Source organism: Danio rerio, chromosome 14 (assembly GCF_052040795.2).
Source record: "Danio rerio strain M-AB ecotype USA chromosome 14, GRCz13ab, whole genome shotgun sequence".
In the NCBI taxonomy this organism is placed as follows: domain Eukaryota; kingdom Metazoa; phylum Chordata; class Actinopteri; order Cypriniformes; family Danionidae; genus Danio; species Danio rerio.
The window spans coordinates 47,421,741-47,440,181 of record NC_141034.1 but is presented as its reverse complement, the minus strand read 5'-3'; the positions used below and the strand labels follow the sequence as shown (position 1 = coordinate 47,440,181).

The 18,441-nt window shown below is 36.9% G+C and overlaps 1 protein-coding gene across 1 annotated transcript in view; it reads left to right on the top strand.

Moving 5' to 3' along the window:
- The first annotated feature begins 722 nt into the window (after positions 1–722).
- Positions 723–18,441, top strand: part of LOC147834035 (cholinephosphotransferase 1-like) — a 67,447-nt gene continuing 49,728 nt past the window's right edge. Inside the window, exon 1 of the mRNA XM_087280957.1 lies at positions 723–838. Within this exon, the coding sequence (XP_087137083.1) occupies positions 835–838 (4 nt within the window). The 5' untranslated portion in view covers positions 723–834. The remainder of the gene's footprint in view (positions 839–18,441) is intronic.

Here is an 18,441-nt window from a genome sequence, read left to right as displayed (position 1 = left end):
TCTTTTGACGTTAGATGGCGCTACACAACTTTAAGCTTCTGACACCTGCTTATAACACAGAAGAAGAGGAGGAGAGGAAGTTTACACGTTTGTTGTTAAAGTTACTGGTGACTCGAACAAGTATGGATAGTTCAAGCAGCAGCTCCAGCTCTAGCGATGAAGAAATGATTGTTCACCAGAGCAATAAGCAGCTCCATATCGCCTCTAGGCATCTTCTTCTATGAGCGCTCGCACTGAAAGTTTAGTGCTTGAGTGCCTCCAAGTGCTGTTTATTGTAACTTCAGAAGCTCCGTGCACGTGAGCAAAAGTGCCGATCTGATTGGTGGAGAAGATTTTGACGCGGCGCGTCAAAACAAAAAAACGAGCATGAGGCGTTTTTTTCAAAATGATGCTTTTGTGGCTGCCGTTTTGCGCGTTGGTGTGCACGATCACATTGACGCCCGTTATTTAATCGCGAGGCGTTAAACGTTGATGGAAAACGCGAGCAAAAAACGTCTCTGTGTGTACGGGCCTTAACTGTTAAATCTGTAATTTTATGTTTTTTTACGTAATTAAAAAAAAAAAAAAGTAAAATAATGGCAGTTAAATTACAGAAGTTTACCATAAAATAAATTTCCTTATATTTAAAATTCTGGTAATTTTTTAAAATTTAATATCCGTAATCATCTCCACCCCAGCTGCTGGAAATTAATTGTAAAATACTTTCTTTTTTTTTTTTACAGTGCAGTTTGAACCTGAATCAGACAGAAAATGAAAAGGACGCAGCTGAACCTCATGCCTGCTCTCTTAAATAAAATCTGACAAGTGTCCTTCACATATATTTAGGTTATAAGCATGGGTAAGTAATATGAAACGTTCACATATCTTTTACGAGTTCATTATTTGAGATGTAGAATGCACAGAAAGCAGCCGCATAGAAAGACACTGCAGCACTGGTGAAGATTGTAGGTGTTTACAGCGGTTTGACGGATAAATATTAATTTGTAGCTAAATTGTTAGCGGTGCCAAACAGCATTTCCTGTTGTTTACATCTTCGTTTATGTCCTTGCCACGACATACCATTTACGCTAGAAACTGCATGTGTTTGATCAATTTTAACAAATAAAAATACAGGTTGTGGCTCACAATCCACAGCTTCTGCTATTTTGGTCAGAGCTGTACGTTCTTTGAGGAGTTTTTAGCTGAATCCAGCAACGAACTGAGAGAGATTCTGGAAGCTGTCCTTTGTCAAATGCTAGGGCTATATCTTTTTATAATTTTCTGGAACATAATTAAAATTAAATTGTAAGCATTTTGCTCTTTGTGTTGTGTCTTTGGGAAGCCCAAATACAGAAACAGAATGAACTCTGTGGAAATAGCAGTGTTTGGACGGCATTTTAGCTTCCTCTAAAAATGTTTGCAACTTTTTTTTTTTTTTATCTCCCTTCGTATTGAACTTTGTGTAAATTACATTCAGAGATGTTGTTTATGTTCACACAGCTACATTACACATCAACTGAAGTTTAAAAATATTTAACAAAACCACAGTTTTAAATCTAACAAATCTACATTGCGCATTGGTGGCTTAAGACTTTGGGTTCATCTGCAGAACTTTTAAAAGAAATAGTAGTTTGTAGATTCCAGAGATTGGTTATTTATATGTGCATTTTTTATATTCAGCGCACTGAATATGGTCTTCATTAAATTGCAGTGTTCTCCCTGTGTCAGATGCTTGGATAAAATCTACTCCTTGTACAGTCATAAATGCCTGACATCTTTTTCCTCTGTCTCGGTGACCTTCTGGGCATTTACCAACTGCTCGTCAATATTTCCTTGATTAGAAGCCAAGATGAGGAGGTTGTGGGGAAGTATGCCGAGATTTAATATTTCTGCGGAAATGTGTAAATTTAATAAGAGCTTCTTCAAATTGCCTCCGTGCTCTTTTACATTATAAGATAAGCTATATATTATGAATAGTTCTTGTCTTCTCTGACTTGACTACATTTACAGAACTAGCCTGTCATCCTATTCATCGCATTCAATATTCCTCATTAACTCTTTCATGAGTGAGGCGAATTTTTGCCATTTGAATTGTTTAAGATACAGTGAAGTCTTTTTTGTTATTCATGTGATTTGTATAAAAATTATTGAAAGTTTCTTTAAAAAAATTACATGTTTGTATGTCCACTTATGATCAAATTACCAACAAATTATTACTTTAAAATGTAAATTTAATTTTTTTATTTTATTTTATTTTATTTTATTTTCGGCTTTGTACCTGATTTGAAATAAATCATAATTTAATTTAATTTAATTTAGATTAATTTAAATTAATTTATCGAACTTTATGGGAAGAAACTGTCAATTTTTATTTTATGTTATTTTATTATTATTTTATTATTATTTTTATTATTTATTTATTTATTTTATTTATTTATTTATTTTTTGAGGTATGATAACATAAAATACATAACAACCACTGTTTTAAATCCATTTATTTATTTATTTATTTATTTATTGATTGATTGATTGATTGATTGATTAAGGTATGATAACATAAAATACATAACAACCACTGTTTTAAATCCATTTATTTTGTGATACAATATCAGTTACATGAATGGTGCTATTGTCACAATAAATTCACGTGACTCATACTGACATTTTCAACAGGTGGCCTGACAAAAATATTATGCATTCTCAGTAGGATTTGGATAAAAACAGATACATCTATTCTTCAACATTCCCATCTCACTTAACAAATAGCTAACAGAACAAATAATTAATTGCCACAGATCTTAAGTCAAAAAAAAAAAAAAAAGAAGAGAAAAGAAAAACATTTTTAAAAATGTTATAAATAATATAATGGTAATGAACAGTAAAATATGTGGCACGGTGGCTCAGGGGTTAGCACTTCCCCTCACAGCAAGAAGGTGACTGCTTTAAGTCCTACCTAAAAGCAGTCTATGTGAAGTTTGCATGCTCTTCCTGTGTTGGTGTGGGTTTCCTCCAGGTGTTCCAGTTTCCTCCACAGTCCAAAGATATGCCGTATAGGTGAATTGAATAAACTGAATTGTATAAGAGTGTGTGTGAATGCAAGTGTTTATTCTGCTTTTTATTCACAACAAAGTTTTAATAAAATGAAGACTCTTCTGACAGATTCACTGTTTACATCAAAACATTCTGAGGCCTTGAAAGATATGTATATATGATCAACAATGACACCACTCTCTACCAATTCACATTACTTTAATCAACAGTACTTTAGTGGGGGGAAAGAGTTTAGAGAGGAAGTATTTTCCCAATAGCTGTTAAATCAAGTTAACAATCACTTGACCTGCGTCAGCCTTTACAACATGTTCATGCACCTCCTGGACTTGTTTATATCTTTCCACATTTGATTACAGAGTTGTTGTTTGTTAGCGGCGCTCCCACATATCATTCAACCAAAATGTACTGTTATCGTCTCATTAATACGCATAAATTCCTCTGTGGTAAATCTTGGCAGGGGTTTAATAGAAGTCCTTGGCTAGCGAGCCCAAGGTTAGCACCGCGTCTCTTGAGGATAATTAGCACTGGCTCATTACAGGCGGACGGAGCAGCGAGAGTCCCCCCGAAGCCCCCGTCGAGCCGAGGAAAATGCTCAGCACCGACAGCCTCGCAGTCAAACTCCTTACATCAGATCATATATGACATGCACGCGCTTCGCAATCATGCAGTACCAGCGCGCCGAGGACTGCAGGGTGAAGTCTGACTGTAATCAAGAAGCAGGCTTGAGTGAAAGCCGGATTGAAGACAAAGGCCCTGTGGAGCTGATGATTTCACCGCAGGTTTAGACAATGTAGAGGTACTGCAGCCTCAGACTGAGGTGGGAGATGAGTGGAAGAGTTTGAAGTGTTTTCGAGTTTTTTGAGATTCTGGGAATATCACAGAACTTGCCGCTTTTTGGGAGGAGAAGGGGACGAAAGGAAGATTTCTGAGTCCAAAAATTCAACCCACACACAGACCCTCGGGTCTCAGGGTCTCGCTTAATTACCGAACTTCATTAGAGGAGTTGGCAGTGGTGAGTGTGTGACTGGGCATTTGGCCAGTGCTGCAGGAATGAGACCAGGTCTCACTGTTTGATCCCTCAAGATAGTCAACTTCTCTCCAAACCAAAAGTCTATGTGTGTGTTTGTACTTGTTGGTGGGATTTGTGAGGACACAGATGGGCATGACTTTGGTATTAAAATGTTGAAGTGATTTATGAGGACATGCCTTGGGTTTAAAATATATTCAACAGGGTTGTTACACATTCAAAATGTTCCACATCAGGTTTCCTGAGAGTGTTGGGTTTAGGGGTAGAGTAAGGCCATATATTAATCAGTTTTTAAAATATAAAATGCATTACGCCTATGGAGAGTGCTCATAAATCACAAAAACCAACCATTGTGTTTGTATACTTGTTTATGGGATTTATGAGGACACAAATTTGTATAACAGCATGGACATGACAGGTATTACAATGTAGAGGTGATTTATGAGGACAGGTCTTGTGTCCTTTTAATGTAAAATGGCTTGAAATCATACTTAACAAGGTTTTTATACATTAAACATTTCCCCCATCAGGTTTTCTGTGAGTGTTGGGTTTAAGGGTAGAGTAAGGCTATATATTAAATAGTTTTTAGAGTATAAAATACACAACGCCTATGGAAAGTCCTCATAAATCACAAAAAACTAACCATTGTGTGTGTACTTATTTGTGTGATTTTTGAGGACACAGATTTGTATAATTACATAATTATGACTTAGATATTACAATGAAGAGGTGATTTATGAGGACATACCTTGTGTCCTCATAATTTAAAATGGTTTCAAATCATCCTTAACAGGGTTTTTACACATTAAACATTTGCCCCATTAGGCTTTTTTCCTGTGAGTGTTGGGTTTAGGGGTAGGGTAAGGGCATATATTAAACAGTTTTTAGAGTATAAAATGCATTACGCCTATGTCGAGTCCTCATAAATCTCAAAAACCAACCGTTGTGTGTACTTATTTGTGTGATATATGAGGACACAGATTTGTCAAATGACATGGGTAGGATGGGTATTACAATGTACAGGTGATTTATAAGGACATGCCTTGTGTCCACGTAATTTAAAATAGTTTAAAATCATACTTAACAAGGTTTTTACACATTGAACATTTGCCACATCAGGTTTTTTGTGAGTGTTGACTCTAGATGTGGGGCCAGGCCGTATATTAATCAGTTTTTAGAGTATAAAATGCATTATGCCTATGGAGAGTCCTCATAAATCACAAAAAACGAGCCATTGTGTGTGTACTTGTTTGTAATTTATGAATACACATATCTGTACAGTATAATGGCATGGACATGACAGGTATTATAATGTAGAGGTGATTTATGAGGACATGCATTGTGTCCCCATAATTTAAAATGGTTTAAAATCATACTTAACAGAGTTTTTACACATCAAATGTTTGCCACATCAGACGTCCGGTCAGGATTGGGTTTCGGGTAAAGTAAATATAAATACTAATAATAAAGTATAAATGCATTACATCCATAGAAAGTCCTCATAAATCACATCAACAACAAAAATAACAGTAATAAAAAAATTACAGTCCTATGAGAGTTGGGTTTAGGGGTAGGAATAGAGTAAGGCCATATAATGAATGGTGTTTACATTATAAAATACATTAAGCCTATGAAGAGTCCTCATAAATCACATAAAACCAGTTTGTGTGTCTGTGTTATTGTGTAAAAAAAACGAAAACTGTTTGTTCGTGTGGTGCAATTGGATAAGATCGTTTTAAGTGTGTAACAGTGTGTATTTGTGTTTTTTTTTTCGTCTTCATCATGTGCTAGTGAAGAACAGCAGGTGTTTGATTTACTCAGCCCAAAGCTGAGACCCCTACACCGTCCAGCAGAGAAAAAATAAATTATAAGAAAGCCAAACACAACTACTTTTATACACACACGCACAAGCACACACCTGTTAGCTGCAGGCATTAATAACCACTGCATAATATTCTTTGATTTTTCCTAATTTTCCTCATGCGTTTTGATTTATTTTCGTGTTTTAATTTAATCTCTTATTTGATTGTGTAATCCATCCTTTCATTGGTAGAATAAAGTTTTACTAGTGGGAGTTTATCATGTTGTTCTTGTGCCTCTATATTTGGTGACTTCTTTGTAAAACACCGGGTTAAACAAAAAAAAAAAAAAAAAAAAAAAAAAAAAACTTGCCTTAGCCTACATTTTTTTTGTGAAATATAAAATACATTGTAAAAGAAGGGGGGGGGGGGGGGGTTGTGCCCTAATGATGGAATGGGATTTGTAATCAAAAGATTGCAGGTTTGATTCACAGCAGGAATTAGACATGGGAGGAGTGTGCACTTGGATAAGTTGAATTAGTCAATTAGTCAAATTGGTCAATTTTAAGTATGGGTAATAAAAAATGAAGAATGCAGTGTAACCCCGTAGTTTTACTTTGCTTTTGTCTCTTTTGTGGAACCGTGCTTCACAGGACCTGTACCTGAGCACTATGCATCAAATTTAACACCATACAAAATGAGCTTCTGAGCACACTGACCGCATCAGAAAAGTTCACTATACAGAGGGAACAGGTGAGGCAAATGTATTCGATTAAAGATTCATGTTTCAAATTTGCATTGATTTGGTGTTGTGCAAAGAACTGCATGAAACTAATTCTTTATTTGTCAATAATATGTCCCTTTAAATATCATTAGTGTGAAAAGGAACTAAGGATGGTGGAGTAATATTGCCTTGTTACATTTATTTTTAACTTTAATCTGCAATCGTACATATGATAAAGTACGCTTTTGCAGTTTCATAAAATCTATGTTGAAGCACTTATTTCCAGTGAGCCTATGTTGCCTATGTACTTACATCAAAAATGTATTAATTGGTAGGCACGATGTACTAATATTAATGTTGGATTGCAAATGTTAACGTAAGGGATTGGTTTAGTGGTATGAGCACATATTGTATGTTTAAAGGTAGTTTATATTTAGTTGCTTGCACAATGTAAATCCAAATGTACTGACATGTCATGATTTCAAAATGTAAGATCTACACAATAAGTGCACTCTATAAGATTAGTAGATTTACACAATTTAGTTCTAACCCGTATTGGAAAGCTAATGTGAAAGATATGTTCAACAACAAACATAAAGTGTCCTCAAAAATGATTTAGACCCTTAAGCCATGTTTTAAAAATATATGAATGTCTTTCAATTATATAACAAAACATCAAGCCATGGCAGCTATTTTCAAGATATAAAACAAGCAAGCAAATTTCCTATAGTAAAATATTAATCACATCGATCAAAGCAAGTTTCCTTTTGTCAAAGATTAGGGGGAAATGTCCATAGTTAATGAACTGTTAGGACCTTTCTATGAACTGTAGAATAACTGATTTCATTCATGTGGGACCCAGTTGGTTTTATAATAATAACAAAACACCCTAAATAGTTATATTAGTATAGAAAAAAAATTGAGCCTGTTTGATATTTACTTATATAATGCAACCAAATTCAGACATTAAAGGGATAGTTCACACAAAAATTAAAAGCACTCAATCCATAGTAATGTTTCTTTTCTACTATGAAAGAGGAGCAATCACAATTCTTCAAAATATCTTCTTTTATTGCTCAACAGAAGAAACTCATAAAGGTTTAAAACCACATAAAGAAGCACCAATGATAACCCAGACTTATTTTAAAAACACACCAATACATACATTTCTGGAGAGCACCAAATAAATTTTTTTTTTTTTTTTGGCAGTTTTTGTTTTTACAAATCTACCAGAGACCGGATTGACTGATTGATTGACTGACTGACTGACCGATCGACTGACCCACACTTCCTCCTTCCCTAAACCAAACCTATAGTGTTTTCAAAAGCAACGAATGACCCACCAACCCACTTCCCTAAATCCAACAGATAGGCTGTTTCTCAATTCCAAGAAAGCAGAGAACGTACTTGCATTTTTGTTAAGACCATTCTTGCCAGGTCACCTTGAAAGAACAAAGAGAACAGAGCACTTCCTCTGAGAAATAAGATCCTGTGGTCTTTCTGATGGTCACACAACCTTCAATAATTTAAACATTAATTTATTGCAGTCATGCAACAATTTATCGTTTTCCCCTTTTCAATCAATGTAATATGCACAAAATTCTTACACATGTATTTTGTACAATACAAATAAAACAGATTTTATTATGAATTTCAGCAAATTAACATCCTTTATTGTGATTTTCATGCTAAGTTATATCTCTGAACATTAGTGAGAAATTGATGTAAAATGCTGTTCTTCCCACCTTCTTTCAGAATCAGAATTATAAAGAGCTTTATTACTAGGTGTGTTCGCACATACAAGGAATTTGTTATCGTGACAGAGCTTCTTCAGTGCAACAGAGACAGGACAATAAACAGATAATAAATATATAAAAAAAGCAGTAAGTAGTAAATGCAAATATACAAATAGACAAGTGTATGTAGAGCTATATTATTATAAACAACATTATATGTGCAACTGTTATGTGCAAATTGTGTTGTTATGTGCAAAATGTAAAGTGTTGTTAAATAAGTGTATATGTGTATAAAAGTGTATGGCAAGTAGTGATGTTGGTTCCACAATTATTATTATCAAGTGTTCATGAGATGGATTGCCTGAGGGAAGAAACTGTTTCTGTGTCGGGCTGTTCTGGTGCACAGTGCTCTGTAGCTTCGACCAGAAGGTAAAAGTTCAAAGAGGCTGTGTGCTGGGTGTGAGCCGTCCAGAGTGATTTTGGCAGCCCTTTTGCTCGCTCTGGATAAGTACAGTTCTTGGGAAGTAGGGAGGGTGTTTCGTTTGTACCGGTGATTCGCTCAACAGTCCAAACTATTCAGCGAAGTCTTTGGAGGTCATATTTGGTTGCTGAGCTAAACCAGACAGTTATTAATGTGCAGATGACTGATTCAATGATGGAGGTGTAGAACTGTTTCACCAGCTCCATTGGGAGGTTGAACTTCCTCAGCTGATGAAGAAAGTACAGCCTCTGCTTTTTTGACAATGGAGTCAATGTGAGTGTCCTACTTCAGGTCCTGAGAGATGATGGTGCCCAGGAACCTGAATGACTCCACTGCTGCCACAATGCTGTCCATGATGCTCAACAGCAGGGGGTTTTCTCTTCAAGTCCACTATCATCTCCACTGTTTTGAGCGTGTTGAGCTCCAGGTTGTAGTGACTGCACCAGACAGCCAGCTCCTTAACCTCTTGCCTGTAAGCAGACTTATCACCATCCTGAATGAGGCCGGTAAGTGTGGTGTCGTCTGCAAACTTCAAGAGTTTGACAGAGGAGTCCTTTGAAGTGCAGTCATTTGTGTACAGGGAGAAGAGCAGTGGGGAGAGGACACACCCCCGGGGGGCACCAGTGCTGATTGTGCGGGTACTGGATGAGAATTTTCCCAGCTTCACCAGCTGCTGCCTGTCCGTTAGGAAGCTGTTGATCCACTGACAGACAGAGATGGGCACAGAGAGCTGAGTTCAATTTGGGCAGGAGAAGTTTTAGGATGATAGTGTTAAAAGCCGAGCTGAAGTCAACAAACAAGATCCTCACAAAGGTCCCTGGTCTGTCTAGGTGTTGCAGAACATAATGCAGTCCCATATTGACTGCATTATCCACTGACCTGTTTGCTCTTTATTCAGTCTAGTAGCGGCGCATGCGTAATTGGCCCTCTAGGCAAATGACAGTCATGCAACCCTCACAATGTTTGTGCCAGCCTTTCACGGATTAAAGAGAAGAGCAGGGGCAGTTGTTGCAGGGTGTAAGTTGTTTGCCAAGGACAAAAGTGAACAGCAGGGGTGGTGATGTGTCATGGATAAAAGTGAAGAGCAGGGGGGGTTGCGGACAAAAGAGATGACCGGGGGGTGTCCACATACCACCCCTAGCAAGATGCCACCCTGGGCAATCACCCACATTGCCCATGCCTAAATCCACCACTGATTCAGTCACAATGACTTCTGGGACTTCTAGAGTGAGTTCAGTGCATCATCGATACCAAGAACGCATCCGGGAACTTTGACACGTCCTCCGTTCTTGCGGTCTTGAGTTTTGGTACTGAACTTTGGCGGTTGATGATGATGTTATATGAGAACTTAAGGACACAAGATAACTGAAGAATGCATATTGAGAAACAGTCATACCGTTCTCAAAAGCACAAACTGACCTGCCCACGCACCCACTTCCTAAACCCAACCGACAATGTTTTCAAACCACATACTCACTGTGTTATTTACTTGTTTATTTTATGTTTTTTTGCTTTTGTCTTACTTGCTTTCTGGAACTATTCTTCATCAGACTCGAACCCTCTCATCGCGGTCAATTCTTCTCTGCATCTCAAGTCCACTGACGTACGCTGCAAGCCACTGGACAAACTGGTAACAGCGGGAAAGCAGTCCATATGGAGCTAAACAGTCAGCTGCTAGCGTGAAAAGGAGCAGCGTCACATCACCATGTAGCATTAATTTTAAAGATGAAATGCAGCCATAGGTACTTCTGGCTACATAATTTACAATCTCCAAAAATGTATATAGGCCTACATTTTTAAAATAAGCCTATGTTGACCAATGATGTGGTCATTTTCATTTTGGGTAAGCTATTACTTTAAGTGCGGCTGAAATGTCCAAAGATATTTTTCGGGAGGCCCTATAAATACACATATTCACATATCTAGCTCATTGTATTACGATCACAGTCGGAGCCTCTCCATAAATCCACCCCCCCTCACTCTTCCTGGCGGTACAGCTAGATAAGGGTCCTCAGACTGGCGGAGCATGCAAAAGCACATATCGAATTAACTGTCGGTAATTATCTTAAAACGATGCTTGTTGAAGCGACATGGGGAGACGAATGCATAAGAGAGATAAAGTAGCCGGGCTCCTCCTAACAGCAGACAAAGTTAACTCCTTTCTGCAGAAGACTCAGATAAGCTCCCTTTGCCTAAGGCGCTCAAGTGCATTTGTGCTGTTATTTGTTGTGTTATTGCTTTTGTGCACATTGAATGGGCAGTTTGGTGCTCGCTGAGACAGCCATGCATTGGGCCAGTAGAGTAAAGGCCTACTGACGCGTTCTGTCGTGCCGAGCGGACTCCTCATGGTGATTTGTCTTATCTGATAAAAGCATGGGATGCTGAGCTTGCTCATAAGTTACTGAGGTGTGTGAGCATCGCATGAATATAAATGCGTCGTATGTGCGAAAACTGTTTGTGCATCAAGTGTCAAATGCGATTACTTTGACTGGTCTGAGGGGCTAGAAAACATCTGGCCCGCGTCATCTGTGTGACGCACATAAACATGTCACCCTTAACATATTCATTGCATAGGGTCTTGTTTACAGCCAGTTTTAAGATGCATTTTGGTCAATACAGGGTGGGCATTCAGAGCAGATTTTCTTAACCCTTGCATACTGCTCAAATTGATTACTCTTGTGTAATGTATGTAACTGTTTTTCCCCATTGACTTCAATTATAATCACTTTTTTTTTTTTTTTAATGCAAAGCCATGACAGCATTTAATGAATGGTTTTCCCTGTTAGGATAAGTTAAAATGTGTAATTTTTACTGTTGATCATCAGTTGGCAACATTAACCCTGTAGATAGGCCTGTGCAAATAAAAAGTGTCTGGCTTTTATATGGAGTTCTATGAAAATAGCCGGTTATAATGTGTGTGTGCATAAATACACTTACTGTGCGTTCACACTGAAAGTGGCGAGGGCGTCAATGTAGCCTGAAGTTGTTCATTTTCAATAGGAGCCCGCGGTGAGGAGCGGCACGGTGCGTCTTCGCCAGTCTGGGTGTCAAGGAGAGTTGGAATAAAGTCAAATTGGTGGTAATGGGCTATGCCACGGTTTGGCAGCAAGCAATCGGAATGTAGAAGTCCACTGCTTGAGAGGAGTCCAAAGATCACAGTTCTGTGAACTTTGGTTCCGACCACAGTTGTTCCCAAAGTTTTGATTATTGTAGTCGCTGGGTTTTCAATTATTTATGATGTTTTCTTACAGGGACATACTTTAATTAAATCATTATTTAACCTTTCTTTCATGTTCGGGTCAAATCTGACCGATTTACAACCAGTGTTGCCAACTTAGTTTTGTGCTCAGTGCTTTGCACTTAATTCAATTCAATTCAATTCAGCTTTATTTGTATAGCGCTTTTACAATGTAGATTGTGTCAAAGCAGTTTCACATAAATGGTCATAGTAACTGGATCAGGGTAGTTCAGTTTTTAGTGTTTAAGTTCAGTTTAGTTTAGCTCAGTTCAGTGTGGTTTGAAGTCAATATTGAGAGTCCAAACACTGAAGAGCAAATTCATCGTTGAGTAGCTTTTCAGATCCTGAACCATGCAAGCCAGTGGCGACAGCGGAGAGGGAAAAAAACTTCACCAATAGGAGAGTGAAGAAAAAAACCTTGAGAGTACCAGACTCAGTTCGGCACGACCATTTTAATTTCTCCGCTGGCCAAAAGTCTTGTGCAGAGCTGCAGTCTCAGCAGTGGAGGCTGGAAGCTGGCCTCAGCGAAGACTCGTCTGTCCCTGGAGCACCACTGGAATCAGTCTCATGCTCTTCACTCCCCTATGACCAACAGCGCAGCAGCAGCAGCTCAGGATACGGCCTGGTCCCGGATATGGACACTTTGGGATCATCTCGTCGCTGGTCTTGGGTCCAATCAGTGACTCCGCATAATCTGAGGACCTCGAGATAAGTATCCCCAGGTGGAAATGGAGAATAAAAAGAATAAAGAGAACTTACTACAAGCGTACTGTGCCAAAGCCAACTGAACCACTCTGGCACATCTCTTCCAACTTGGCCAGGGCCGGCCAACTGAACTCGGAGTGATTCAGAGCACTCACACTCATCAACCAAACCAGGAAATGTGCCCGGGCATGGTTCGGATAGCCTAGTGTGAGTGCACCCTTAGTGATCCCATGAAATAAAAAAACTAAATATAATGAGTTGAGATTTATTTACACCACCTTTCAAATACTATTGCATGTTTGTTTAATTATTCATCAATTAATTTTCCTTGTCTTAGTCCCTGATTTATAACAGCAGAATGAACCAACTATTCCAACTATTTCCAAAAGTTTTATGCAGGGGTTGCCCTTCCAGCTGCAACCCAGTACTGGGAAGCACTATACACTCGCATTCACTCACTCACACACACACACACACACACACACACACACACACACACACACACACACATACACACACACACACACACACACATACACTATGGCCAATTTTGTTTACCTAATTCACTTATAGCACATGTCTTTGGACTGTGAAGGAAACCGGAGCACCCGGAGGAAACCCACGCCAAGAAAATATGAACTCCACACAGAAAAGTTAGCTGGTCTAGCCAGGACTCAAACCAGCGACGTTCTTGCTGTGAGGATACAGTGCTAAACACTGAGCCATTGTGCCGCCCTATATTTGTTTATTTATTTATTTATTTATATATATTTTCTAGCAATCTTGGCAGCCAGAATTCATCAAGTGATGAGGAAAAAAAGGTGTTCTAAAAAATAGGCTTTAGTAAGATACATGTTGCAGATAAATGCTGAAGTGTTTCTGAAAGATATTACAAAATTCCTATATTTGCACCATTATCTAATTTACCTAGAAATGTTATGAAGTAAGAGCTAAACAATTTAGAAAGCATAAGTATATATTATGCATGCAATACATGTAGGTATTAGTAAGGCTAGTAAAGTCTTCATTTTGGCTTTCTATTTAGATTTATTTGGGTAAATATAAGATACAAAATAAAGTACAAATGTATTGTATAAATAATTTACTAAATTAATTATTTGGAAAACTGATAATTGATTTCTCTGAATTAAAATACTGACTTTCCATAAAAATGTCAGTGATGTAATATTAACAGTATAAAAAGAACACACACACACACACACACACACACACAAATAGTATAGACTGAAGCAGCTTTGATCTTCAGATGATGGTTGAATTACATACATGCTTACTCATTATAGATCGAGTGAATGATTCCGTGTCTTGTGAAAGAAGAGCAAAAGTCAATAATGACTGATTCTGGCAGCATGATCGCGATCAATATAAATACATTAACTTACACATTTCCAGCTTTAGCTCTGTGGGAGTTGTAGATGCGGGTTCATCTGAGCCAAAGAATCAAAGCGTTACTGTTTATATTTGAGGATTTATCTCAAATTCTCTAGAAAGTCAGCCAGTATCTGTGAGTATCAGGTGTTTGGCAAGACATGCTCGTCTGGTGAGGCTGGATAACAATAATGTGTATACTTGCTTGTGTGTGTGTGTGTGTGTGTGTGTGTGTGTGTGTGTGTGTGTGTGTGTGTGTGTGTGTGTGTGTGTGTGTGTGTGTGTGTGTGTGTGTGTGTGTGTGTGTGTGTTACCATATCAAAATGTGTGGGGATTTAATTTTCGTCTGGATATCTACGTTCTTCAAGTCCATTGCAGTGTGTGTTTGTGAGATTGTGTGAATGAGTGTGAATGAGATTTTGCATTTGTGCTATATGGAAGTCCACTTTTTGCCACAGAAAATTATATATATATATATATATATATATATATATATATATATATATATATATATATATATATATACACACACACACACACACACACACACACACACACACACACACACACAATTTCTGTTTATCGGAGAGACATTTTTTTCAACATATTTCTAAACATAATAAGTTTAATTACTCATTTCTAATAACTCACTTATTTTATCTTTGCCATGATGACATTAAATAATATTTGACTAGATCTTTTTCAAGAAACTACTATATAACTTAAAGTGACATTTAAAGGCTTAACTAGATAAATTAGGTTAACTAGGCAGGCAAGGGTAATTAGGCGTTATTGTATAACGACAGTTTGTTCTGGAGACTATCAAAAAAATATAGCTTAAAGAGGCTAATAATTGTGTCCTTAAAATGGAGTTTTAAAATTAAAAACTGCATTTATTAGTCAAAATAAAATAAAACGACTTTCTTCAGAAGAAAAAATATACTCAGACATACTGTGAAATTGTTGCTCTGTTAAACATCATTTGAAATATATTTTAAAAAGAAAAAAATATCAAAAGGGGGCTAATAATTCTGCCTCAGAATGTTTTGATATATATGCAATTTGTAGTTTTTTAATCAAAATTTCATTGAATTTGCAGGTTTTTAACTCATAATTGGAAGTAAATAATAAATAAATTACAAAAAGTGTTTTAAAACATTAAAGGTAGATAGACATTTTCACTTCATGGTTTTCGAAAAAAGGGTCATAATTTTAAAAATATGAACTCAAAACCAAACTATCGTAATTGTTTTTCTTGTAATTTTGCAAACCTGCAAATGTGAGAAAATGTCACAATTTTGATAAAGAAAATGGCCAGGAATACAATTTCTCACAATTATAAAATCAGTAGGCTTTCTAGCAATTCTTGCATTCATAGATTTTAATTCTACCTATTTGAAAACAAATTGCAAGTTTTTAGGCACAATGCAAATTGCACAATAAAAAGTCATAATTCTACATAAATTTACAGTGTTGGGGGAAAGTTACTTTTAAAAGCAATGCATTACAATTCTGAGATACCCCCTAAAAAAGTAAATATTGTGTTACATAGTTACTTTTTATGGAAAGTGTTACTTGCATTACTTTTGAGTGAGTTTTGTGTTACTTTTTCATACCTGCCTGTGGGTTTGATTTCTTGAAGATCTTGCAGGGTATTTTTCTTTTTTTAATAAAGGAGTTCTGCATTTAACAACAAACTGTATAACTTTTAACTTCATTTACCTTTAAAAAAAAACTAATTCAAAATGTAATAATGTTACCTTCAAAAAACTTCCTGATGGTATATATGGTGTATATACAGATTAATGAAAGTTGAAAGCAATTTGTTTGCAGCTTTGAATTTTTGTCTTATTAGTTCAGTAAAATCACTGTCCAAAAAGACTATAATCCCCTTTTCTTCCATGTGTTTTAAATAATGAGAAAACCTCCATCTCAGAAATGTAAGGCTCTGCCATTTTGGTTTCAGTCTGTTCCCGTGGGAAGCTCATTCTCTCATTGAGTGTGGTTCAATGTAATTACACTAGTTTTAATTTAGCAATTTATTTATTTATTTTTTTTTAAAAAGCTAATTAATTAATATAAAAAATTACTCGCAATACATTTTTAAATAAGTAACTCAACTATGATTACATAATTTCTTTAAAGTAATGCGTTACTTTACTGGTAACTTGGAAAAGTAATATTATTATGTTACTCGCTTTACTTGTAACACTGATGATATTCTTCAGAATTTTGAGTTAATGAATTTAAACTTGCAGGATACAAATTCTGAAATAAAAATTGTGCAGTATAAACTTGAAATTGCAAAAAAGTTATTGTTTTATATACAGCATTTTTTGTCCTTTATTTTTATGCCAAGTACAGATGTCACTACAGAGAGATCATATATATATATGGCCAAAAAGTATGTGTATATATACACACACAACGATAATGGGTGTTACAATCAGTGATAGTGCTGTGGTGGCCTAGTCTAGCACACTAACGGCCCATTCACGCAAGGCTTCAGCATCAACACTTGAAAGAGGGCGTGTCTGAAGTTGGGTCTGACGCGAACCTCATAGCAGCATCAGCTAATGAAATTAGTCAGCATTAGGCCAATGTCTGAATTGGTGTATTTGCATACAGCGATCTGATTGGCTGACACTTCCGTTGGCGATTGAAAGTTGAGCAAGTCCCAACATCTGCAGCGAGCATCGCCTTTGAAGTGGCGCAGTGGGGCAAAGCTTGACATCACCTATTCAAAGTGAATGGGGCATTATGGGGCTGACGCCCTGTGTGAATGGGGCGTTAGCGTGAAGGTCAAAGCGTGAAAGAAAAAAGGGAACATGCAAGTTACATACATACAGTTACATGCAAGATAAGTCACATTAGACCCCAGGAAGTACATTTATAGCAGAGAAATATGATAATAAGGGTTGTCAAACATATGGGAATTTGAATTGAAATTGAATATTACATTTTTTTCCAAGTGTATAGATAAAACATCTTATACTGCATTTTTTAACCTTGCAAAATGTAGTTTTTTTGAATGTTCACAGAATTTGCATGTTTTAACTTATAATTGAAAGTCAAAATTCACAATACAGAGTAAAAAGTCTGAATTGTGAGATAAAATTTTAAAACAATGTAAAAATAAAAATCCCAATTCATTTAATTTTCTATCTAATGGCAAAAGCAAGCTTTCCAAGTTAAGTATAAAAACAGCATAGCATTTTATTTTTCACCTTTCTCTGTTGTGATCCCAATATAAAAGCTTCTCAGTGCCTTCTTGAGCATCAGCCATCACCAATTTGACATTTCATCTTTAGCACACTGTTCACACTGTGTGAGCGAGTTTAACCTTCAAACAAGAAGTCTGGGTATAAGTAAGGCACTGTTCACAGGTTGTAAAGAAACAACAAATGCATTTGTTGCAGTGAAGCTGACATCAAACACAATATTACACCTAGAAAATGTGGACAGTGCGTTTCTTAGCGTCCTTCACAGGCGGACTCGCCGGGCGTTGGATGGCTGTTGTTTGTTGTGTGTTTTTTGACCTAGCTTAATTGCGGCTGCGGACTCCTTTGAGGCAGGAGGCTGATGCGGCCCTCAAAAACGCTGATGGGTACGCAGTAATAACTCCCCTCTCTGATTATTTTTTAATCTCCTGTTGATTCAGATCTGCACGGAGCTGAAAGAGTTTTTTTTCCTCCGTTGTTTATCTTGAGCTGAGAATGAAGATGCGGGAAAAATGGAGAGCAAGGTCAAAAACCCGCCTGTGGAAAAACATCGTGGCTAATTCCGTAGTGGACAGAGGAGTCATTACCCATAACACATAAATATGTCTAAGGCTTTATGCAAACAATTTGAGCTGGTTATTGCTTATCAACGCCACCGCCGCCTTTAATCTCAGAGACGTGTTTTATTTTATAATGCGGCCTTTAAGGAGATAGTTCAGCCAAAAAAAGAAATTATGCTGTCATTTACTCACCCTCATGCTGTTATGAAACGGTTATGGTAAATAACACATCAGATATTGTGAAATGATCCTTTGAAAAGATCTGAATTAAACGCATGCATAATCACATGCTATACAGTAAGATAAAAATAGCATGTGGAAATAGTTGCATGGCTGAAATGATTAAATGTGTATAAATTGAAAAAAAAACAATAGGTTGAAGTACAACCAAGGCTCATTCTGATTACGTACACCTGTATACATTTCTAGAGAACATCAAATGCATCCCAGGATCTTTTTTTTTTTTTTTTTGCAGTTTTTGTTTTCGCGAACCCACCAGAGGTCGCTGTTTAGGCTTTTTGAGATCTCAAA